The 24,097-nt window shown below is 57.4% G+C and overlaps 1 protein-coding gene across 8 annotated transcripts in view; it reads right to left on the bottom strand.

Annotated features, from left to right (window-relative positions):
* Positions 1–1,812: 1,812 nt before the first annotated feature.
* Positions 1,813–24,097, bottom strand: part of SLC29A4 (solute carrier family 29 member 4) — a 28,304-nt gene continuing 6,019 nt past the window's right edge. Inside the window, exons 1-11 of one of the 8 annotated variants that reach the window (XM_032259617.1) lie at positions 22,520–22,662; positions 17,869–18,048; positions 15,324–15,470; positions 14,951–15,064; positions 14,382–14,473; positions 10,141–10,210; positions 7,991–8,253; positions 6,021–6,159; positions 5,717–5,904; positions 4,196–4,436; positions 1,813–2,984 (exon numbers count right to left, since the gene is read on the bottom strand). In XM_032259617.1, coding sequence (XP_032115508.1) covers positions 2,842–2,984; positions 4,196–4,436; positions 5,717–5,904; positions 6,021–6,159; positions 7,991–8,253; positions 10,141–10,210; positions 14,382–14,473; positions 14,951–15,064; positions 15,324–15,470; positions 17,869–18,037 — 1,566 coding nt within the window. In that variant the 5' untranslated portion in view covers positions 18,038–18,048; positions 22,520–22,662 and the 3' untranslated portion in view covers positions 1,813–2,841. Of the gene's footprint in view, positions 2,985–4,195; positions 4,437–5,716; positions 5,905–6,020; positions 6,160–7,990; positions 8,254–10,140; positions 10,216–14,381; positions 14,511–14,950; positions 15,065–15,323; positions 15,471–17,868; positions 18,049–20,267; positions 20,374–22,519; positions 22,663–24,097 lie in introns of those variants that run through there. The other 7 variants (XM_032259618.1, XM_032259611.1, XM_032259613.1 and 4 more) reach the window with 7 other exon arrangements.

Genomic DNA, 24,097 nt, shown 5'->3' with positions numbered 1-24,097 from the left:
TTGTTTGGAGTGGTTTATTTCAGGGGCTGGAGCAGGGGTGGTATGTATCTGGAGGGGGATTCTGCCGCATCGGGGCAGCGAGAAGCAGGATTCAGCTGGAGGTTGGGTGCCACCCAGACAGGGAGAGTGACCACATGCAGCCATCTAAATCTGAGCTAATCGGCTGGGCGAGGTGGCTCACGCCTGTAATCCCAGCACTTTGGGAGGCCGAGGCGGGCGGATCACGAGGTCAGGAGTTTGAAACCAGCCTGACCAACATGGTGAAACCCCGTCTCTACTAAAAATGCAAAAATTAGCCAGGCGTGGTGGCGGTGGATGCCTATAGTCCCAGCTACTCAGGAGGCTGAGGCAAGAGACTCACTTGAAGCCAAGAGACAGGTTGCAGCGAGCCAAGATCGCGCCACTACACTGTAGCCTGGGCGACAGAGCGAGACTTCACCTCAAAAAGAAAAAAAAAAGCAAAGCTGCATCTGCATGCTCCCAGCCCTGCCTACAACGGAAGAAAACGACACTAATGGTAAGTAAGAGTGGCCTGAAGCCCTCACCCAGATGGGGGTGGACAGCATCTCTGCACTGGGGCCTGGGAAAGCTGTAGGTCGGGGTCTGGCTGCCCAGCGACTATGGCCTGGTCAGTGTGGGTGGCCAGCAGAGGACATTTGGGGCTTTGTGAAGAGGGTAACCCAGGGAGGATAGCTAGCTGGCCTCAGGCAAGGGAAGGGCCCGTCGTGGGCTCTGGGAAACACTCTGGTGTCACCTGGCACAGACTTGGCCCATCTGGCCACACGCCTGGGCCCCAGGGAGGATGCCTGCCCTGTGGGTCCTGACGGCTGCAGACCTGGAGCATGTGGTGGCCCTCGTGCCTTCCTTTAAGGGACCCACGTCAAAATGTGGACTAACCCCACTCCTTGGGGAAACTAAGGACAGAACAGGCTGGGCGTGTTGGCTCATACCTGTAATCTGGCACATTGGGAGGCCGAGGCAGGACGAACACTTATTGAGGCCCAGAGTTTGAGACCAGCCGTGATGTCACCACTGTACTCCAGCCTGGGCAACAGAGCAAGAGCCTGACTCAGAGAAATTTTAAAAATGAGGCACAGGCCAGGTGTCGTGGCTCACACCTGTAATCCCAGCACTTTGGGAGGCCGAGGCAGGTGGATCACTTGAGGTCAGGAATTCAAGACCAGCCTGGCCAACATGCCAAAACCCTGTCTCTACCAAAAATAATTAGTCTGGCATAGGAGCATGCACCTGTATTTCCAGCTACTTGGGAGACTGAGGCAGGAGAATCACTTGAATCCAGGAGGCGTAGGTTGCAGTGAGCCAAGACTACCACTGCACTCCAGCTTGGGCGACAAAGCAAGAGTCCATCCCAGAAATAAAAAAAAAAAAAAAAAAGGGCACAGAACAGTGTAGGAATTTATCCAAAATGCACAGGTCAGCGAAAGGGCTGAGGCTGAAGGCCAGGAGCCTCCAACTCATAGGACACAGTGCAGTCCCCAAGAGGCTGGGGCCAAGCCTCACTTGCTCTGTTTCCCTCTTCAAATGGGCTGCATGTGGCCATCCTCCCTGATCCTCATGAAGACAGGGATCATCAAGGTGAGCTACAAACCCCAAGTGCTTCCAGCTCCCACCCCACCACCCAGCCCTACCCAGAAACCAAGCCTACCCAGTGTGGGGACACCCTCCTGCTCCCTGACCCACCTCACCCATGGGAAGACCGAGGCCCGGCTTACGCAAGGCGGGTTGATTCCCACTGGCATCCTGCGTTGGCCGTCCCAGCCCCCGGCCATGCACAAACTCTGCTTCAAGGCGTTGGTGCAGCAGTCTGCCTTCATCTTTTAATGGCCAGTGCGGTACAGTTAGTGGACAGACGGGTGACGGGACACAGCAGGGTGGTCTGGAAGCGTGGGCCATCCTCCCCCTGGAAGGTCTCTGGAAGGACACCCTTGGAATCCCCCGACAAGGGCCTGGCATTCCAGGGGACCCAGGCTGGAGTGACCCCCAGCCCCTCCCTAGTTGCTAAGCACCTTTGGTCTGTTGGGTCCCTTGCCAGATGAGGGTCAATACCTAGGTCAAGCTGACTCCAGCCAGGGTGTGGGGACCCTGCTTCACAGACCCCAAACAGCTATCTCCTCTTATCACAGGCCAGAGAGGCAATGGGGGGTTCCCTAGTCAGGTACAGCCCCCTGGCCTGTGGCATCGTGTGGGTATGTGGGGAGATCCTGACATGCTCGGCTGGCAGCACCACTGTGGTTCCCGAGAGGATGACGCAGACCGCAGGCAGGTCCATTTGGAGCTCCTATTTCTTCATGGCTAACGTGTTTTTTGAGAGAAGCAGTCTCTAAGAGGGAGGAAGGACGGGGGAAGCCTGAGGGTGCCAAGGCGGGGGGCTGCCCCTCTCCTCAGGGCCCCAGGGTTCATGAAGAAGGGTCCCTGGTGGAGGCTAGGCCAGGCGGTGCCCTGATCAGGGCGGTCACGGGGTGCGCACACGGGCGGCTGTCTGCTGTCCTGGGTGGGGACAGTGGTGCCTGCGACCCCACAGAGTGCTGGTTGGGCTGGTGCTGGGGCCGCTGGACATAGATGGAAGGTAGAGGCAGGTGTGAGACCAAACACAGAACACAGTGCTGGGCAGAGCCCTGGGTCGCAGAAACACGTTCCGGTCCTGGAAGGACGCTGCAGAACTTCAGGGTGGGGGATGGCTGGACCCAGAGGGGGTGGCGCTGCTGGCACAGGGGAGGCTCAGGGGCCCCGCAGGCACTGAGGTGGGGACGGGGGAGGGGCCCTCTTGCCTTGGGGCCCCTGGTCAGGCCCTCAGTGTCCTTGGCAGTAGGCGGGGCTGGCTCAGAGGCCTTCAAGGACGGAGCTGTTAGCAGTGGAGGCGTGGAGGCAGCTGCCGTGGGCGTCGCGGGTGAGGCTGTAGGTGCAGTAGGCCACGGCGGAGCCCAGCGTCAGCCCCGACATGTAGGACACGGTCATGGTATTCCCTGTGGACGACACTGGCCTGAGGGGGGTGGGGGCGGGGGCGGCCACCTGGTGGCCACGGCTGCTCAGGTGTCAGAAGCGATGACAGCTGCCAGCTCCTGGAGCCCGTGACACCCACACCAACCGCGCCGCCCCTCTAGGACTGCTGCCCCCTTGCTCCTCCTTGGGAACACACTCCCCGGATCCTGTTCTTCCTCGTTCCTTCTCCCTGAGGCCATCTACTCTGTGCCCCAGGCCTCGCCTGCTTCTCTGGGTCCCCAGACTGGAGTGCAGTGGCACAGTCGTAGCTTCCTGCAGCCTTGACCTCCTTGGCTGGTCCTCCCACCACAGCCTCCGGAGTAGCTGGGACCACAGGCACACACCACCACGCCTGGATAATTTTGAAAAATTATAGAAACTTACACTGCCCAGGCTGGTCTCAAGCTCCGGGGCTCAAGTGATACTCCTACCTGGGCCTTTCAAAATGCTGGGACTACAGTCCTGCGCCAGTGTCCGGCCTCGTCCCTCCCCATTTTAATCTCCAGTCTTGGCCAGGCCAGGTGGCTCACGCCTGTCATCGCAGCACCTTGGGAGGCCGAGGCGGGCAGATCACGAGGTCAAGAGTTTGAAACTAGCCTGGCCAACATGGTAAAACCCCGTCTCCACTAAAAATACAAAAATTAGCTGAGTGTGGTATAGTCCCAGCTTCTCCGGAGGCTGAGGCTGCAGTGAGCTGTTATGCCACTGCACTCCAGCCTGGACAACAGAGTGACTCTCCATCTCAAAAACAAAAAAAAAAAAAAAAAAAAAAATTTGTAGAGGGGGTCTCACTGTGTTGCCCAGGCTGGTCTTGAACTCCTAGACTCAAGCGATCTGCCCACCTTGGTCTTCCAAAGCGCTGGGATTGCAGGTGTGAACTGCTGCACCCGGCCCCGGCTGCGTCCATATCTGGACAGTCAGCCTCACAGCACAGGGAGCGTTGTTTTGTCCCCACTTCGTCCCCAGTGCCTTGAAAAGCACTTGGTCCACAGGAAGGGCTCACCAAGTAGTTGTGGAACGAATGAATGAGTGAATGAATTAATTGAGTGAAGAATGTCCCCACACATACAGCCTCCCAGACGCTGACTCGAACCCCTGGAACCCAAATGCACCTTCTCATGGTCTGGCCTAGGTTTCCTCAAGAGGGGTGCATCATGCTGCTGGGAGGAGCCCCCCGACGCCCCATGGGCCTCACCTGCCAGCTCCCGCTGCTTGGGGCTCACTTTGCCAGCCGCCAGGATCATGGGCACGCTGCCGAAGTAGCCGTTGCTGATGCCCATGAGCAGCGAGAAGATGCAGGGCCAGGCGGGGTGGCGGAGGGTGGGCGTGCCGCTGGGGTAGACGCACAGGATGAAGAGAGGGATGAAGACCACTCGCAGACAGGAGCAGGCCAGCAGGTGGGTGCCCCGCCAGTCCACTGGCAGGGCTGCCAGGATCTGTGGAGAGCCAGGCACATAGGTGCCCTGCCCCAGCTGCAGGGACCCCTCCCCTCACACCCCCAGCCCCAAACACTCCTGGCCCCATCCAGCTCAGCCTGCACCACAGCCCTTCTCTGGATCACCCCTCTAAAATCCCCCAAATTGGCCAGGCGCCGTGGCTCACACCTGTAATCCCAGCACTTTGGGAGACCAAGACAGGTGGATCACCTGAGGTCAGGAGTTTGATATCAGCCTGACCAACGTGGTGAAACCTCATCTCTACTAAAAATACTAAAATTAACTGGGCATGGTGGAGGACGCCCGTAATCCCAGCTACTCGGGAGGCTGAGGCAGGAGAATTGCTTGAACCTGGGAGGTGGAGATTACATTGAGCTGAGATCAAACCATTGCTCCAGCCTAGGCAAGAGAATGAGACACTGTCTCAAAATAATCCCCCAAATTACAGAGTGAGACTCCATCTCTAAATAAATAATCCCCCAATTCCACTTAAATTTTTTTTTCCTTAAAGTCAGGGTATTGCTTTATCACCCAAGCTGGAGTGCAGTGGCACGATCATGGCTCACTGCAGCCTCAAACTCCTGGACTCAAGCAATCCTCCCACCTCAGGCTCCCAAGTAGCTAGGAATACAGGCATAGGCCACCACGCCTGGCTAAATGGGTTTTTTTTTTTCTCTTTTTGAGACAGAGTCTCACGCTGTCGCCCAGGCTGGAGTGCAGTGGCACGATCTCAGCTCACTACACCCTCCACCCCTTGGGTTCAAGTGATTCTCCTGATTAGCTGGGATTACAGGCATGCGCTACCACACCCAGCTAATTTTTGTATTTTCAGTACACACGGGGTTTCACCATGTTGGCCAGGGCAGTCTCAAACTCCTGGCCTCAAGTGATCTACCCATCTCGGCCCCCAAAAGTGCTGGGATGACAGGCGTCATCAGCCATTTCTTTGAGCCATTTCTCAGTGTCTCTGCCCTCTCTGGGTCCCCTCTGGGCCACCATCCTGTGCTCATCCCGGGGGGGCCTGTGACTGTGGGGCAAGAAGGTGAGCGCCACGCCCGTCCTCTGGGATGCAGCTGACACTCCAGAGCACCCCAGTGCGATCAGGCCAGGACCGCCCTCCACGGGACACTGTCCACGATGGTGCCAATGTGTGACTCTTGCCCTTTCCAGCCGGGAGCCCCAGGCATCCTTCACTCAGAACCCTCCCCGGATGGGCCAGGGCCTCCTCATCACCCTCACCACATGGCATCCCCCTACACTGGGCAGGATGGATGGCTCACCTTGCCCACGAAATCTGACAGGTTGAACACAGCCATGATGAGGATGGGCAGCCACTCGCCCAGGATGCAGTGCCGGATCTCAGACTCGAGGCCGGGGAACAGGCATAGGGTGATGAAGTAGGTCACGGCGATAGAAAGCATGTCAGCCCAGATCACTCGTGCCACCACGTAGCGGTGCAGCAGCAGGGCTAGGGGCGGCGGGGGGGAGGGTGAGAGGCAGTGTCCACAAGGACCCTTGCCTGCCTCCCCCACCCCCTGCCTGGGTGCCACCGCCAGGGCTGCAGAGGGACCCCTTGGCACTCACCTCTGAAGGTGGGCCAGCTGCGCTGGACCCTCGGCCGTGGCACGTCAAAGCGCATGTAGGCACCGCCACTGCTGGTCACCTCGTGGGCTGGGCTATCCTTTGGGGACCCGCTGGGGGCCAGGGCTGTGGCTGGGTGCTCCTGGAGGGAGGACAGAGTGGGATGGGGTTTGGGTGGAGGGGAGGACAGGAGACACAGGCCAGAGATCCTGGCCCAATCAGAAGAACTGCCACACTGAGGCTGATGCTGACATTCAGGTGGCACCTACTATGTGCAGACCCTCCTCCCCCTGCCGTCTCACTTTATCATCAAGGTGTCTCACTTCACATTTCTGTTTTAGAGAGAGGTCTTGCTCTGTTGCCCAGGCTGGAATGCAGTAGCGCAGTTACAGCTCACTGCAGCCTTGACCTCCTGGACTCAAGGGATCCTCCCGCCTTAGCCTCCCAATAGCAGGACCACAGCCCTGTGCTATCACCCCAGCTAATTTTTTTTTTTTTTTTTTGGCTGTGTTTTCTTTTTTGTAGAGACAGGGTCTTGCTGTGTTGCCCAGGCTGATCTCAAACGCCTGAGCTCAAGCGATCCTCCCATCTCGGCCTCCTGTATAGCTGGGATTGCAGGTATGAGCCACCGCGCCTGGCTGTCTCTCACTTCCAAGGCAGCAAATTCCAACTTGTCACTCCTGAGAACCCGCTACAAGCTTCTGACCAAACCAAGCAGACCACCCAGTTCCCAACGTTGCCCAGAAGCCCCTTGAGGGTTCCATGACCCCCTTGCTTCTCCCCTCCCCCAAACACACGGAGGTCCTCCCAGCCTCTGAGCCACAGCACACGCTTTTCCCTCTGCCCCAACACCCTTCCTGTAGGTCAGGTCTCAGCCCAAAAGCCCCTCCTCGGGCAACCTCCCTGACTATAAGAGGGGTATGCCCCTGCCCTGGCTTGTCCCCTTTTCATCCTGGGCCCCTCTCTGGGTCTGGGGGCTCCCCTGGGGACAGTGTTTCTGGCTCCCTTCAGTGTCCCCAGCCAAGGGCCCAGGTGACTCACTGGATCAAGGCCTGCACGACCATTCTGGTTCCGGACTCTCAGGAACAAGGACCAGTGGCTCCCCCAACCCCACTCTGCACGGCCTGGCACTCCTGACCTCACCCTGCAGGTATCCCCAGGCTGCACAGCTGCTGACCCTGAGCCTGGGGGGGGCTGTATAGCGCTGCTGCCATCAGAGGGCACCCCAGTCCCCCAGGACAGCTGCCTGCCCAGAGATGGGACAGGGTCACCCCCCGACAGGGGCTGTCTGTGCTGGGGACCCCACAGGGACAGTGCCTCTCTGTGGTGACAAAGAAACCCAGCAAAGACCAGGGCCACAGAACAAAGCTCCTGGCCCTCCCTTTCTGCCTGTCTATCGCCACCTGGGAGACCACTCCCTTTCCTGGCTGGCATCTTCTATGGGAAGTTCTGGGGGGCCATGCCCCCTCGGGGAACCCAGGGTTATCCCTGAGCCCTGATTTTCCTGCTGGTGTCCCGTCTCTAGGGAGGAAGGATGAGCTTCCTAGAGAGTTAGCTGCCAGGCTGAGCCTGCAGGAAGGACCCCCAATGTGGGGTGGCACAGCCAGGAGGGCCGAGAGCCCCAGAACAAACGTGGGCTGTCCCAGGGATGGAAACTAAATTTAGTGTACATCATGTGGGGTGTAACACTGCAGACAGGGACCATGCAGCCCCATGCCGAGGGACACGGCAGCTGGGCAGAGCCCCTGACCACAGATGTGGGTGGGATGAGCCTCAGGCCACAGGACATGAGGAGCCACTAAGAACCCACACCTGAGTCCACAGAATAAAGGTGGCTGGCGGGAAGGGACCTCCACCACAGCAGGGGGCCGCAGCCTGGGATGCAGGGGAGGGACTCGGACCCAGGTGGCATGTACTTCCCGACCTCGTGGTGGGGACAGAGGAGGGAACCCAGGCGGGAAGCGCACACTTACGAAGTGGACATCCCCGGCGGCGACATCGTGGTGCACGCGGTAGCCGGAGCTCGTGCCCAGGCCCGGCCTGCCCCGGCAGTTGTCGCGGGGCCGCGTGGTGTAGAAGAGCACGAAGCGGCTACGTCGCACCAACAGGTGCAGCAGGAAGCAAAGCATCTCCAGCGCCACCGACACCAGGAAGAAGATGAGCGTGCTGGCGCGCTCGTCGGGCAGCAGCAGCTTCGTGAGGATGCGGCTCAGAGAGATCATCACGCCTGCCGTGCCTGGAGGGCGCGCACCGAGGGCCTGGGCCTGATCCACCCGGCTCCTGCACCGCTGGCCCCACCCTCCACCCAGAGGCTCCTCTCACTAGCACTGGCCCATCCACACGCAGATCCTGCCCCACCCACCACCCACAGGCCCCTCCCACCACCCACAGGCCCCTCCCACCACCCACAGGCCCCTCCCACCCAACCAGACCTGCTCCACCAGCCCCTCCCAGCCCAGCTACAGCCCCTCAACTCAGCCTTGCCCCCACTAGGCCCCGCCCAGCCCCGTCCCCCCCCCCTCAGCTCAGCCCAACTACAGCCCACCCCATTCAGCTACATCCCCACTCAGCCCCACCCAGCTCCATCACACCCCCCACTCAGTTCCGCCCCACCCAGTTCCATCCCACCCTCTCCCTCAGCTCCCTGCCCTACCTCCCTTCCCAGTCCCGCCTCCTGTCACTCTGAGTCCGGTCTCTGCGGCCCCAACTACAGGTCCCCCCAGCCCCACCCCAGCCACAAGAGGAACTGCCCACAGGAGCTGCCCCTCACAGCTGTCCCTCCCCATCACACACCCCCACCATGGGGCATTTATCCAGTGCCTGCTCTGAGGACCCAGTGGGGCCAGGATGACACCCGGGCAGGGGGTGGAAAGGAATGGAACCGAAGCGGGCAGAGGTGGGGGACAGTTAGAGGACCGCTGTCCTGTTGTGGGAGGTCTTTGACACCGAGGTCTGCAGGACAGGGCTGGGAGTGCAGCCTGGGGAGGGTGTTCCTGGTAGAGGGGTGACTGTGAGCTCAGTGCTCATGTTTGAGGCTCTGGAAGCTGTGACTGGGCTCTCGAGGCCGGAAGGGAGGGCCGTGGGGTGGGCAGGCTGTGGGTTTTTCTCTTAGTATGGCCATGGGCCACTGCCCAGTGTGAGGTAAGGTGGATCAGGGCCATGGTGGGCCACCCCTGGAGGATGCGCAGGGCCCTCAGCTGCATAAACCACCAGACACCAATGTGCCAGCTCAATTCTGCACCTATTCTGGCTCAGCCACACTACAAAATCTACCAGCCAGTGACAGGAACCAAGACCTCACAGATGGGAGTCTGGGAGCTCCGGGGAGTCTGGGAGCTCCGGGGCGTCTGGCCAACCTCAGCACCAGGCAGAAGGTTGCAGAACCCCCCTCAAGGGGAGAAACGAGCCAGATCCACGTGGGTCTTGACCTGGGGTTTCTGCTTCCTGTCTGGACAGCACTGACCCTGGCTGGTCCAGGCATAGAATGAAGACTGGGAACCCTTAGAGGAAGGGGCTTCAGTGCACAGTGTCGGTGCCAGGGGCCAGTGCTGCCCCTCTGCAGGGGCTGGAGCCCAGGGCACAGATCTAGGACTTGGAGAGGGCCAGGTGTCATGTAAGGTTCAGGCATGAGCAAGGGGGTACCATTTGCTGAGAAGGGCAGGTGTGAGTGGCAGGGTGGGTGGAGAAGACATGAGTTTGAGAAGCCTGTGAGACACCCACATGGGGTGCCAAGCACGGGGTGGCTGGTGCGTCCGTGGCTGCAAGGAGAACGTGGTGCTGTAGGCATGGCGTGATGTCCACGACACACGCACACGCAAACTTACAAAATGCACACCCAGCCACATGCTGAGAGAGGCATCAGCTTCTCCTAACACCAAGGATCACAGGCCCCAGAAACACAGCACACACATGCGTGTGCCCATGTCCCTCCCATGGGGGAGTCCACCTCCTTTCTCCCCCAGCCAGGCCAGGAAAGATGGTGATCGCTGTCCCTAGTTCACTCTGCCCAGGGATTGTGAGCCTTCCTCCTAGACCGGGCACATCATGCGGAGTTCCTGGGAAGAAGCTTCCAAAGCCCAGGGCAGCCCAGCGCCCCCTCCCCAGGGGTTCTGCAGATACTCACTCTCCCCGGTCATGACCCCCTGTGTGTACCGCTTGGGCAGCATCCCCGTGTACCCGTAGAAGCTGGATTGCTGCACTTGAGAGAGAGAGAGAGGAAAAAGCCAGAGACACCATTATCACCTGTCAACTTGGGCGAAATTCACTAGCTTGAGGGAACTATTTTGGTGGACAAGGGTGCGTAAACAGCCATTAATGCCACTAATGGCAGAGAGATTTAACACAGCAGTAGGAACACACAACCGGTGTACCCTTGCAGTCAGCCAGGGTCACTGACAAGCTCTGGCGGTTGAAACGTCTGCAGAAATGACACCTCACTTCTGGGTAAGGCAGTGAAAAGCCCGCATGGACTTTCAACCTTTCTTCTTCCCATGGGCAGGGACAGAAGACGCCATGTGTTATGGATTAGGGAGAGGACTGTCTGCCTGAGGCCCTGAGAGACCATGTGGAGCCGAACATCCTTCACCCTCCAGACAGGAGAGGCAGCAAGAGTGAGCGGCCAGCCTTGTTCTATGGAGCCATTGAGATTTTGGAGCTAATGTGTATACAGCAATACCCTCTCTCATCCTACCTAATACAGCCAGAAATCCATCAGGATCTAGGGGAAATAAAAGTACACAGGTCCATACCTTGAGGTCTGGCAAATCCATGCCTGGAAGTAGCCTTGGGGGCAGTCTTTGTCTAACTAAAATCTTCTGGTTAAGGCTGGGCACAGTGGATCACACCTGTAATCCCAGTGCTTTTGGAGGCTAAGAAGGGAGGATCGCTTGAGTCCAGGAGTTCAAAACTGGCCTGGGCTACAAAGTGAGATTTTGTCTTTACAATTTTTTTTTTTTTTTTTTGAGACAGTCTCAAACTTTGGGAGGCCAAGGCCAGTGGATGAGTTTAGGAGTTCGAGACCAGCCTGGCTAATATGATGAAACTCCGTCACTACTAAAAATATAAAAATTAGCTGGGTGTGGTAGCGGGCGCCTGTAGTCCCAACTACTCAGGAGGCTGAGGCAGAAGAATTTCTTGAACCAGGGAGACGGAGGTTGCAGTGAGCCAAGAATGAGCCACTGCACTCCAGCCTGGGTGACAGACAGAGCAAGACTCTGTAAGAAAGTAAGTCTACAAAGCAACTGGACTGGACCCTTGCAAAATGTAACTGTCATGAAACACAGAGGGAGGTGGAGGACCGTCCTGGATTAAAGGAAAGGTGTGAATCTGGAGAGGATGATAGGTCAGAAAAAAAAAATGCTACAAAGGACATTATCGGGATGATTGTAGAAATTCGAATATGGATTGTAGCTTAGATAACAGTATCACATCAGTGGTAAGCTGCCCAATTTTGGCAACTATAATCTGGTTATAAAAGAAATGCCGGCCAGGCATGGTGGCTCACGCCTGTAATCCCAGCACTTTGGAAGGCTGAGGCGGATGAATCATGAGGTCAGAAGTTTGAGACCAGTGTGACCAACATGGTGAGACCCCGTCTCTACTAAAAATACAAAAAAAATCAGCTGGGTGTAGTGGCACGCACCTGTCATTCCAGCTACTCCGGAGGCTGAGGTAGGAGAATCGCTTAAACCCAGAAGATGGAGGTTGCAGTGAGCCAAGATCGCACCATTGCACTCCAGCCTGGGCGACAGAGTAAGACTCTGTCTCAAAAAAAAAAAAAAAAAAAAAAAAAAAGGCTTGGCTGTTAGAAAATACACTCTGGGCCAGGTGTGGTGGCTTATGCCTGTAATCCCAGCACTTTGGGAGGCTGAGGTGGACAAATCACCTGAGGTCAGCAGTTTGTGACCAGCCTGAGCAATATTGTGAAACCCCGTCTCTACTAAAAATACAAAAAAATTAGCCAGGTGTGGTGGTGTGCCTGTAATCCCAGTTACTTGGGAGGCTGAGGTAGGAGAATCACTTGAACCCAGGAGGCGGAGGTTGCAGTAAGCCAAGATCATGCCATTTCACCCCAGCCTGGTGACAGAGCGAGACTGTCTCAAAAGAAAAGAAAAGAAAAGAAAAGGAGCCGGGCTCAGTGGCTCACACCTGTAATCCAAGCACTTTGGAAGGCTGAGGCGGGTGGATCACCTGAGGTCAGGAGTTCAAGACAAAAAGTTTTTTATTAAAAAAAAAAAAAAGCCGGGCGCGGTGGCTCACGCCTGTAATCCCAGCACTTTGGGAGGCCGAGGCGGGTGGATCACGAGGTCAAGAGATCGAGACCATCCTGGTCAACATGGTGAAACCCCGTCTCTACTAAAGATACAAAACATTAGCTGGGCATGGTGGCGCGTGCCTGTAATCCCAGCTACTCAGGAGGCTGAGGCAGGAGAATCGCCTGAACCCAGGAGGCGGAGGTTGCGGTGAGCCGAGATCGCGCCATTGCACTCCGGCCTGGGTAACAAGAGTGAAACTCCGTCTCAAAAAAAAAAAAGAAAACATACTCTGAAGTATTAGTAATTAGGCAAGAAAGGTGATGACGTCTACAACTAACTCTCAAATGGTGTATGGGAAAATAGGTATTATCTTAAATGTATATATACTTAGAAATTTATGTACAGAGAGAGGGGTGGGGGCAGGGGAGAGTGCTCATATGGGATTTCACTGTATTATTCTTGCAAGCTTTCTGTAGGTTTGAAATTTTTGCAAAATAAAAAGTAGTTTTCAAAAAAAGTTTGAGCTCTCTCCTTGCCAGCCACCATCCACGTGAGACATGACTTGCCCCTCCTTGCCTTGAGCCACGATTGTGAGGTCTCCCCAGCCACATGAAACTGGCTCACTCTGTCACCCAGGCGGAAGAGCAGTGGCACAACCATCCTGCAGTCTCAATCTCCTGGGCTCGATGATCCACCCACCTCAGATTCCTCAGTAGCTGAGACTATAAACGTGTGTCACCATACCAAGCTAATTTTTTTCCAAATTATTTTTTGTAGAGATAGGACCTCACTATGTTGTCTAGGCTGGTCATGAACTCCTATCCTCAATATAATATTCTTAATGTTCACAGTATGAAAGTCTCATAGAATGTATACAAAATAAATTGTAGTGACTTTAAGAAAAAAAAAAAAAAAAAAGTTTGAAAGGCTAGGCACAATGGCTCATGCCTATAATACCAGCACTTTGGAAGACCAAGGTGGGAGGATTACTTGGGGCTCAGGGTTTAAGACAAGGCCAGGTGCGGTGGCTCACACTGGTAATCTCAGTACTTTGGGAGGCTAAGGCAGATGGATCACGAGGTCAGGATTTCAAGACCAGCCTGGCCAACAGAGTGAAACCCCGTCTCTACTAAAAATAAAAAAAATTATACAGGCATGGTGGCAGGCACCGGTAATCCCAGCTACTCGGGAGGCTGAGGCAGGAGAATTGCTTGAGCCCAAGAGGCAGAGGTTGCAGTGAGCCGAGATCGCGTCACTGCACTCCAGCCTGGGCAACAGTACAAGACTCTGTCTCAAAAAAAAAAAAAAAAAAATTCTCAAGACTAGTCTGGGCAATACAGAGAGACCCCGTCTCTACAAACAATTTTTAAAAAGTAGCCAGGCTTGCCAGGTGCAGTGGCTCATGCCTGTAATCCCAGCACTTTGGGAGGCCAAGGCGGGTGGATCACCTGAGGTCAGAAGTTCAAGACTAGCCTGACCCACATGGTGAAACCCTGTCTCTACTGAAAATACAAAAATTAGTTGGATGTGGTGTCGGGTGACTATAATCTCAGCTACTCAGGAGGCTTAGGCAGGAGAATTGCTAGAACCCAGGAGGCAGAGGTTGCAGTGAGCTGAGATCATGCCATTGCACTCCAGCCTAGGGAATAGGGCGAGACTCTGTCTCAAAAAAAAAAAAAAAAAAAAAATTTAGCCAGGTTTTGTGGCATGTACCTGTGGTCCTAACTACTCGGGAGGCTGAGGTGGGAGGAGGATGGCTTGAGTCCAGGAGGTTGAGGCTGCCATAAGCTATGACCATGCCACTGCACTCCAGCCTGGGGAACAGAGTCAGACCCTGCTGAAAGCCACTGCTCAAGAGAAACAGTGATACAGTGACAAAGCGGAACAGTCCTTGAAGCCAGGTTTATACCAGGGAAACAAGGGGCCGCCTCAGGGTCTCTGTGGCTACACACTGTGCATACCTGCATGCTGGCACGCAGGTGGATGCACACACGGCACCCAGCCAGTCTGGCTTCCATCACACCACATGCCACCAGCAGGAGACCGGGGCTGGGGGGGACAGAGCTGGAAGTGGGCACTCAGGGCTTCACCCCTGGTCCCCAGTTCTTACCTGTGCAGCCGAAGGCCACAGTGCCCACAGCGGCCAGGTTGATGGCGTAGGCCTGGTCCCGAGAGAAGAGCTGCAGCCACACGTCGCAGATGCTGATAAAAAGGAGAGGGCCCAAGGCTAAGAGGTAGCCTGTTGGGGGAGAGTCCAGTGAGGGAGGTGGTGGAGCCAACTGGGTGGGGGTCCCCCTCCTCCCCGCCCCTCCTGCAGAGTCGGTCTGAGGCTTTCTCTGCCCTTCCCCCTCAAGGAGGGCCCAGGGATGCTTTTTAAGTCTAACAGGGGCATCCAGAGGGCTTCCTGGAGGAGGAGCCGCTTGAGCCGGGCTTTGAAGCTGGATGTCACTGTGTGGAGGAATGGGAAAGGCAGAACACACTGGGTGTGCGGAAGAGCTTGGGCGGGGCCCAGGGACGTGAGGTGGGGTACAGAGGCCCCACTACAGCCAGACCTCATCTTACACCAGACCGCAGGGCATCCCTAGGAAGCGTGCCCATTTTACAGACAGAGGATCGAGGCTCAGGGAAACTGGGCGAGTGGGTGACTGGCCAGGTGTCACGTGGCGGGGCCCAGCGCACCTGCGGTGATCCTGGTGTGCAGGGTCAGTCTCTCCACCAGGACGTTGTTCAGTAGCACAGCTGCCAGCGCCACCAAGATGTAGGTGAGGCTCATGTCAAACACGATGGAGGTCCCTGCGGAGGGCCAGAGGCAGCAGGCGCTCAGGGAGGCCCCACCCTCTGCATTGACCCCTGCCGGGTGCAACCTCGCAGGAGGGGCTCGCTGCCCAGTGAGGGTGAGTGGCTGCCGCGAGGCCACGCAGCAGCTAACAGCGGAGCCGAGAGCTGAATAAAACGGGTCCCTGGGTAGGACCCTCCCCACTGGGGGTCTCTGGAGGCCCCAGGCCATGATGGAGCACCCTGAGTGTCTGGGCATGGCCGTGGAGAGACCCACCTGGGTACTTGTGATGCAGATAGTCCACGTCCGTGATGAAGCTGTTGTACGGGAGCAGGAAGCCCACACCAGCCAGCAGCATCGCAAAGTAGATGGCGTGGTAGCGGTCATCGGGCACCGGCTCCTCCAACGCTAAAGCCGAAGACTCTAGGTGAGATGGGGGCAGGCTCCATGCATGGCCATGGCCACTGCCCAGGGCAATGTCCACCACCCCAGCCACCATCACCATGGCTACAGTCCATCGCTGTGACCTCTGCTCCCCATACCTCTGTCATTGTGCACATTATCAAAAGCCACCAAACCCTGTGGCTATGGCCACCACACCCACGCCATCACAGCCACTGAAGCTGCCGCTTGATGGACAGGAAACCGGCTCATGCCTCTAATCCCAGCACTTTGGGAGACTGAGGCGGGCAGACCATGAGGTCAGGAGTTCGAGACAAGCCTGGCCAACATGGTGAAACCCCGTTTCTACCAAGATACAAAAAATTAGCTGGGTGTGGTGGTGCACGCCTGTGGGCCTGTAGTCCCAGCTACTTGGAAGGCTGAGGCAGAATAGCTTGAACCCAGGAGGTGGAGGTTGCAGCAGTGAGCTGACGTCACACCACAGCACTCCAGCCTGGGCAACAGCATGAGACTGTTTCAAAAAAAAAAAAAAAGGATATGGAAGAAGAAGAGTGAACACCCTCTGCCTGTCCTTCTGGGGAAGGGGGCAGCATGTTTGGGGTTGTACAGGGTTCATGTAGCATGCTCGGTAGCAGTATGACCTTGCCTCTGCCTTTGTCTGGAGAGGAAGCATCGTCTAGGAAGATGTGTGTGGGAGTCACACTGGCAAGAGAGGGACTGTGACAGTCTGTTTCATGGTCACCGTGGCAGGCGGCAGCACAGTCCCCAATTCAAACACTAACCCTGGTGCTGCTGTGAAGCCGTTTTGCAGTTAAAGTCCCCTCTCTGTTAACTTTAAGTTCATCGAAAGGGAAATGACCCTGAGTGGGTCTGACCTAGCCGGGTGAGACCTTGAGACCCTCCTGGAGTGGAGACACCAAGAAGCCCCTGCCCGTGGGTCCCAGACTGTCCATGACCTTCCCGACTGCCTGCCTGGCTCAACCAGCTCCTGCTTGCTTTATTTTTTCTGACACGGAGTCTCGCTCTGTCACCTAGGCTGGAGTGCAGTGGCGTGATCTCGGCTCACTGCAACCTCCACCTACCAGTGATTCTCCAGCCTCAGCCTCCCGACTAGCTGGGACTATAGGTGTGCACCACCACGCCTGACTATTAGTATTTTTAGTAGAGACAGGGTTTCACCATGTTGGCCAGGCTGGTCTAGAACTCCTGACCTCAGGTGATCCACCCACCTTGGCCTCCTAAAGTGCTGGGATTACAGGCCTGAGCCACTGCGCCTGGCCACCAGGTCCTACTTTAGTAAGCCAATTTCTTTTTTTTTCCAGACAGAGTCTTACTCTGTCGCCCAGGCTGGAGTGCAGTGGCATGATCTTGGCTCACTGCAACCTCTGCCTCCCGGGCTCAAGTGATTCTCCTGCCTCAGCCTCTGAAGTTGCAGGGATTACAGGTATGTGCTATCACGCCTGGCTAATTTTTGTATTTTTTGTAGAGATGAGGTTTTGCCAGGTTGCTCAGGCTGGTCTCAAACTCCTGGGCTCAAGCAATCCTGCTGCCTCAGCCTCCCAAACCGCTGGGATTATAGATGTGAGCCATAGCGCCCAAACTTAACTCAGGTTTCTGAGCCTAAACTATTAGCAACAACAGCAGCTCCCCCAAACAGAGCTATAGCTAACAGGGTACCTCCTGAGTGCTCAGGACAGGCCCAAGCAAAATTCTGTGGATTGTGGTGGAATCACATTAACACAGCATCATCCCCTTTTCCAGAGGAAGAGACCGGGGGCCAGAGAAGAACAGTGACTTGACCAGGGGCTCCTGGTGGGTAAGGGAGGAGAGGCGGCCTGGAACCCGAGCCTGTTAGACTCCAAGCCTGTGGGCTGTCCATTCTGCAAGTCTGATCTCAAACTCAGTTGTCCCAGTTCCTCAATGTAGTGAAACTGAGGCTCAGAGAGGCTTAGGCCCTTGCCTAAGGTCACACAGCTGCGCTCAAAACCAGGTCTTTGAACCTCATATCCAATCCCATTTAGGCACTTTCCTACCTCCTTTGCAGTGAGGCACGACTTGCTTTGGCCAATAAATGTGACCCAAGTGACACGTGTCAGTCCAGATAGAAGCTTTATGGGTCAGTGCAAGAGCCACACGTCCTTTCATCAGTGAGGAGAAAAGCCCATATTAAGACAGCCTCCTCTGCCTGGGGCTGTTGGCAGGGCCCCTAGTGACCTGCATGGGACACACAGCATCAGGGCGGAGGCACTGAGACCGTGGGCATGTTTGTTACGCAGCAGATCTAATCCGCACTGATAGGCACTACCTCCAGTGCTCTATGACCACCCACGGCTCCCTGCTGCCCCAAGGCTTCACCGGGGGGTCACACAGCCCACCCTGCTTTGGGGGAGACACACACCTTGCCCACACCCCTACTCACCGGAATCCATGAAAGCTGGGACACCCCGGGCCCTAAGGCCCTGGCCCTGAGCCGCCTCTGCTGCCTCCTCCAGCTGGTAACTGTCGAAGCTGAAGCTCATCACTATGCCCCGGTCTGGTGTGCCCACCACGCTGGGCTCCTCAAGGCGCTGGCTCCCGACAGAGCCCATGGCAGCCTGTGCTTTGGAGAAAGCAGAGAGAGCAGAAGAGTGAGAAGATAACCCAGCCCCAATGCCACGTGGCCTGGACCGTATCCCCTGGGAGGGGGACCATCCTTTCTGTCCATTCCAGAGGACATTAATTTAAGCAGATAAGCAACGTCACCTGATGTGTCTTTTTTTTTTTTTGAGACAGGGTCTCACTCTGTCACCTAGGTTAGAGTGTGGTGGCACAACCGTCACTCATTTCAGCCTCGACCTCCTGGGCTCAAGTGATCCTCCTGATTCAGCCTCCCAAGTAGCTGGGACCACAGGTGTGAACCACCATGCCTGGCTAATTAAAAGAAATTTCAGGCCAGATGCAGTGATTCACGCCTATAATCCCAGTACTTTGGGAGGCTGAGTTGGGCTGATCACGAGGTCAGGAGATCGATTCCAGCCTGACCAACATGGTGAAACCCCGTCTATACTAAAAATACAAAAGTCAGCTGAGTGTGGTGGTGTGCGCCTATAATCCCAGCTGCTCAGGAGGCCGAGGTGGGAGAATCGCTTGAACCTGGGAGGCGGAGGTCACGGTGAGCTGAGATTGTGCCATTGCACTCTAGCCTGGGCAACAAAGCAAGACTCTGTCTCAAAAAAAAAAAAAAAAAAAAAAAAAAAATTTCTTTTTGTAGAGACGGCATCTCACTACATTACCCAGGCTGGTCTCCAACTCCTACCCTCAGCCTCCCAAAGTGCTGGGGTTACAGGTGTGAGCCACTTCACTTTGCCCTCACCTGGTGTGCCTAAAGATGCTAATCCTCACTGCTATCTAGGGAGAAAGGGTCGGAGGGGAGGAGAATGGCTCAGAGCTGCCCCAGTGAGCAACCAAGGTAGCCTGCATGGTGGCAGCAGCCATGGTGAGAAATAAGACGGGAATGGAGGAATACTTTGGAGGTGCAATACGAGGACTTGGGCAGCAGTCAGAAATAACAGACGATGTGAGTGAGCCTTATGCATGCCTGCACCGGGCTGCCAGGTGTCCTCTGGGAGGAAGTGCCTTTATCACTCATTTTTCAGCCAAGGAAAGTGAGAGTCCCCTTGGTCTCACAGGCAGAAAGTGGGTGAACCCAGACTCCAGCCCTGGTCTGTGTGGTGCTCTGAGCCACGATGGCCCTTGGTCCTGGGGCCAACCACCTTCGTGGCAGGAAGTTCTTCCTGTGATCTTGCCTCAGTGTTTCTTGCTTCAGTTTGGACCTGCCAGCCTTTACCTTCAGGAGGGCGCTAACTATCTGTGGTGGACACGCTTGCACTGTGTAGGCAGCCCTGTGTGTGCCTGGGGCAGGCTAGCTTTTCCCCTAAAACAATGATTTATTTTCCTAATACTGTGTGTTTATTTATCTGAATGCAGAAAGGATCTGCGCTCGCTGTAGGTAGTTTGAGGCTAACGGGAAGAGAGGACAGCCCAGCACTGGGCACTGAATGTAGTGCCTCAGTTTCCTCAGTATGTGGGAAGGCCGTATAAAGGGCTCTAAGAAGCCCACCCCACAGGGGTCCCACAGGCCCAGAAGCACCTTGAATTTTTTTTTTTTTTTTTTTTTTTGAGACAGAGTCTCACTTTGTTGCCAAGGCTGGAGTGCAGTGACATGATCACAGCTCACTGTAGCCTCTGCCTCTGGGCTCAAGAGATCCTCCCGTCTCAGCGTCTTAAGTAGCTGAAACAGGTGTGCACCACCAGGCCTGGCTATTTTTTTTTTTTTTTTTTTGTAAAGATGGGGTCTCACTATGTTACCCAGGCTGGTCTTGAATTCCTGGGCTAAAGCAATCCTCCCACCTTGGCCTCCCAAAGTGCCGGGATTACTGGTGTGAGCCACTGTACTCGGCCCACCCTGATTTTCTCTGGGGCTGACTCCTGTCACCTCTGCCTGTTCTTGTCCCATCTCCTGGGTCTTATTTCCTTCAGCTCTCCTGCCTTGGTTTACCCCCTTCCCAGCCTCCAGGCAGGTTTTGATTATCAGTTACCAAGCACCTCCCTGTAACCCCATGTCCCCCTCTTCTAGCTCACTACAAGAGTTTTAACTGGGGCCTGAAAGCGGGCCTGGGGGCCTCACTGGGGCTTTGAAGCCAGAGCCTTCCCATTTCCAGGTCGTGGGGGGCTGGGGAGATTCAGCCCCTGACAGCTGGGGGCCATCCCAGGTGACTGGTACCCACTACTAGGGGAGAGGCAGTCCTGGACTTCTGGGGTCTGGGAAGCCCAGCGTACCTCTGCTTCTAGGCTCAAGGCTCCCCTGAGTGCCCTTCGCCAGCCCTGGCCCCTCCTGCCACATCTGGAGCTGGGGAAGCGCAGCTTAGGCCAGGGCTGGGCTGGGCTGGGCTTCTTGAATGAGGGTGGCCCTGGGCCAGCTCCCACATACCTGTCCTCGCCTATAAAATGGACACATGAGCCTGATCTCAAGAGTCGCTGGGAGGCGCCAGAGAGTCAGCGAAGGCTGAGAGACCCTGGGGCCCCTCTTCAGCCTGCAGGGCCAGGGAAGGGGATGGTGCCAGGGTAACAGTCTACAACAATCAGCTGCTCCTCCTGCCACCTGCTCAGGATGCCAGCTCAGCCCAGGACGACGTCCGAACCCGGAAAGGCCTGGTCCGTGTTCAGCAAGGGCCCCCGAGACACTGCCCTGGGCCTGCCATGCCCCGAACACTCCTGGCCAAAGCCCAGGTTTCCACCTCATCCCGAGGCCACGCCACCTGGGAAGGCGGACACACTCGGCATCGGGCCAGGAGGCGGCTGCTGTCCTTCTGGCTCATTTGGCAAGGTGGGCAGCTGCCACCCACACTGCCCAGCTTGGCCAGCCACTGTCCCCATAGTGGAGGGGGTGGGGTGCCTGCGGCAGCTGCTACCCCCACCTCTCCTGGGCCAGAGGCTTCCATCTCTGTCCTCCCCAAACCCCAGCATCCAAGCTTCTCCTGGCTCTGGGAGGCAGCCCGGGCCAACCCCCATCGTCCCCTCCTGCCCTGCCCCCCTTAATTAAATTTAACGACATGCACAGTGCTTAACAGCCCCAGCAGGTACAGGTCTTGGCCCTGCTCCTCCACTCTGAGCTGCCAGGACCCCTCAATGCCCACCCCAGGGGGCCGCTGAGAAGAAACAAGTCATTTCTTTGGCCTTGAGGCCACCCCTCAGGTCTGTTGCCCTACATCACAACTCAATAGAGGAGGAGGAGGGTGACCGTATGTCACAAACAGGGACTGGGTGGGTGGCTGGTGGGGTAGGCTCGGTTGTACACAGTAGGCATTCAACAGTTGCACAAGCTGCCACTTAAACACTGCTGTGGGCAAAGCAGGGCTCCCACCCCTCCCCCCTTCCGTTTTTTTTTTTTTTTTTTTTTTTTTTTTTGGGAGGCGAGGTCTTGCTCTGTTGCCCAAGCTAGTCTTGAACTCCTGGTTTCAGATGATCCTTCAGCCCCAGCCTCCCAAAGAGCTGTGATAGCAAGAGTGAGCCACTGCGTCTGGTCAAGGTCTCCCACCATTCTGCAGGGAGGGTGACTGAGGCACAGAGAAGTCAAGTGGGGGGGGGCGGTCATAAGGCTCAGACTGGAGCCTGGTCCAGTGACCCCCTCCGGCTCCTCCCATTTCAGCGGGGCCTGCAGTGCACCTCGGTTCTGAACGTGGCCGGGGGCACCACGAAGCGCTGGCCTCATTCTGGGGCCGCGCTCCTCTGGCCAGCCAGGCAGGACCAGGGGAACCGAATTCCACCTGGAAAGCCGGCCTGGGCTCGCACTCCTGGCTCAACCACCATCCCTGATGCCTAGGACACCCCCAGTCTCGGTTAACCGACTAACCGGGGCTAACGATGTCTCTGCTGCCCGTTCAGCAGCCCAGTGAGTCTAAGCTGCTCCGACTCCTGTCGGCAGGATGGTGGGTTCCAAGCCCCTCCGGCCACCCCCTTCCTGCAGCCCCAAGGCACCAGGGCATGCAGGGGCCACAGGCTGGCCCCCGGCCCACCGCCCTCCCCGGACCGGTCCCCGCACTTTTCTGCGCCCCCTCCTCGGCCCCATCAGCCGCGAAGTTGGCTCGCAGACCTGAGCCCCCGGGCAAAGGGCAGAACCCCGGAGCCGCCCCGAGGTGACCCCGGAGCCCAGGCTCCGCCTCTCCCAGCCGCTTTTCCGAGAACTAGGAGGGGGCCGGCGCGGGCAGAGGGGGCGACGGGGGGTCCGGGGAAGAACTTCGGGAGGGAGGTCCCCCGCGCGGTGCCCGGGGAGGCGGTGGCGCCGAGACCCCGCACGGTCGGGCCCCGGGGTCCGGGTCCGCGCTGGTCGCCGGGCGGAGGGGGCCGGGCCGCTCCGAACACAGCGGAGGTCGCCTCGGGTTCCCGGGATAGGGGCCGGCGGGGTAGGGGGAGCAGCGCCCGAGCGGGCGGGAGGGTTTGGGGGGCCGCGCGCCGCAGACAAAGGCTCCGACAGGTCCCCGCCGGCGTCTCCCCGCGCCCCGCGCGTCCCCGCCCCGCGGCCACCCGCTTACCTTGGCCCAGCCCGGCCTGGGGTCCTCAGCGCGCCTGATCCTGCGCGCCAGCGCCCCGCTCCCGCAGCCTCGGGCCGGGCGCGGCCGGCGTCCTCCGCCGGTCCCCGAGTCCGCCCGGCCCTGGTCCGCGAGCGCGTGCTAGGGGCGCAGCCGCGGAAACGAGCACAGCCCCGCCCCCCACGCCCGCCCCGGCCTCCTCCCCCCCCCCTCCCCCCGCCCAGCTTTCCCCTTACCCCCCCCACTCTCCTCCTCCACCCCCACCTCCTCCTCCTCTTCTCTCCACCCTCTCATTCCTCCCTCCACTTCTCCCTCCTCCCTTCCCATCCTCCCCTCCCTCCATCCTCGTCCACTTCCACCCTCTCACTCCTTCTTCCATGCTCTCTCCCCCTCCTCCCCACTCCTCCTCCTCCCTCCTTCTACCTGGTCACTCCTTCCTCCCCATTCCTCCTCTCTTCCCCTTCCACTCCCTCCTCTTTCAGCCCCTTCTCTCTCCTCCGCTTCCTCCTCATCTTCCCCACTCTTTCTCTTTCCCTCCCTCCTCCCCCTCCCCCTTTCTTCTGCTTCCCTCTCCCTCCTTCTTCCTCCCCTCCTCCCCCTCCACCCTCCTCCCTCCCTCTCCCTCCCCCTCCTTCTCTCTCCCTCCTCCCACCCTTCCCCTCCTCAGAAGTCTTCCATTACCCTCCTCCTTCCCTCCTCTCTTCTTCCCTCCTCTCCCCTCCTCCCTCTCCCTCCTCCTCCTTCCCCATTCCTCCCTCATCCCCCTACTCAATCCTCCTCTCTTCCCTCCTCCCTCTCCAACCCTCCCACCTTCCTCCCCTCTGCCATCCCCACTCCACCTCCCCTCCTCCATCCTTCTCCCCTTCCTTTTTCCTCCCCTCCTTCCCCTTCCCTCCCCTCTCCTCCATTTTCTCCGTCCTCCCCTCTGCTCTCATCTCCTTTCTTCTTTTCTCTCCCTCTCCCTTCCCCCTTTCCTCTCCTGTCGCCTCCCCCCTCCCCACTCTGCTTTCCATCCAGCTGGTCTGTGCTGGGGCCAGGCCCAAGCTGAGGCTGAAATCAGGATCCCCCATGCACCAGGGTACGGCATGGCGGCCCCAGGAGACCCGGTGACCTTCGGCTGACCCAGCCCACCCTCTGCTGCCCACCCCCTCCGCTGCCCACCCCTCAGCCTTGGTGCCTAGGCTGCTCCTAACCAGGTCCCATCACCTGCAAGGCCAGCAACGCTGGTGGGTGGGTAGGTTCAGTCACGAGGCCACTGGGTGACCAGATAGAAAGTTTTGGAAGATGGGTAGGAGTTCACGTACTGGAGAAGGTGCTGAGAGCGTATCCAGCCAGGATCGGGGGTCACAGCCGACCCTAGTCATGCCCTCACTTGGTCCCTACCTCCACCCCATCCCTTTCTCCTCCCAGCGTGGGCTCGAACTGACTAGGTTGTTTCCCGTGACTCGTGACTCCGTTTTCTCCCAGGTGAATGGAATTATCAGCCCGCCCTCTTTTGCATCTACTCACCTGTAGCCTCAGCTCATTCTCCCCCTTAAGCCCCTCTTTTCCATCTACTCACCTGTAGCCTCAGCTCATTCT

Source organism: Sapajus apella, unplaced genomic scaffold, assembly GCF_009761245.1.
Source record: "Sapajus apella isolate SASKATOON/1434 unplaced genomic scaffold, GSC_monkey_1.0 scaffold110, whole genome shotgun sequence".
NCBI lineage: Eukaryota > Metazoa > Chordata > Mammalia > Primates > Cebidae > Sapajus > Sapajus apella.
This window is presented reverse-complemented; position numbering and strand designations above follow the sequence as displayed.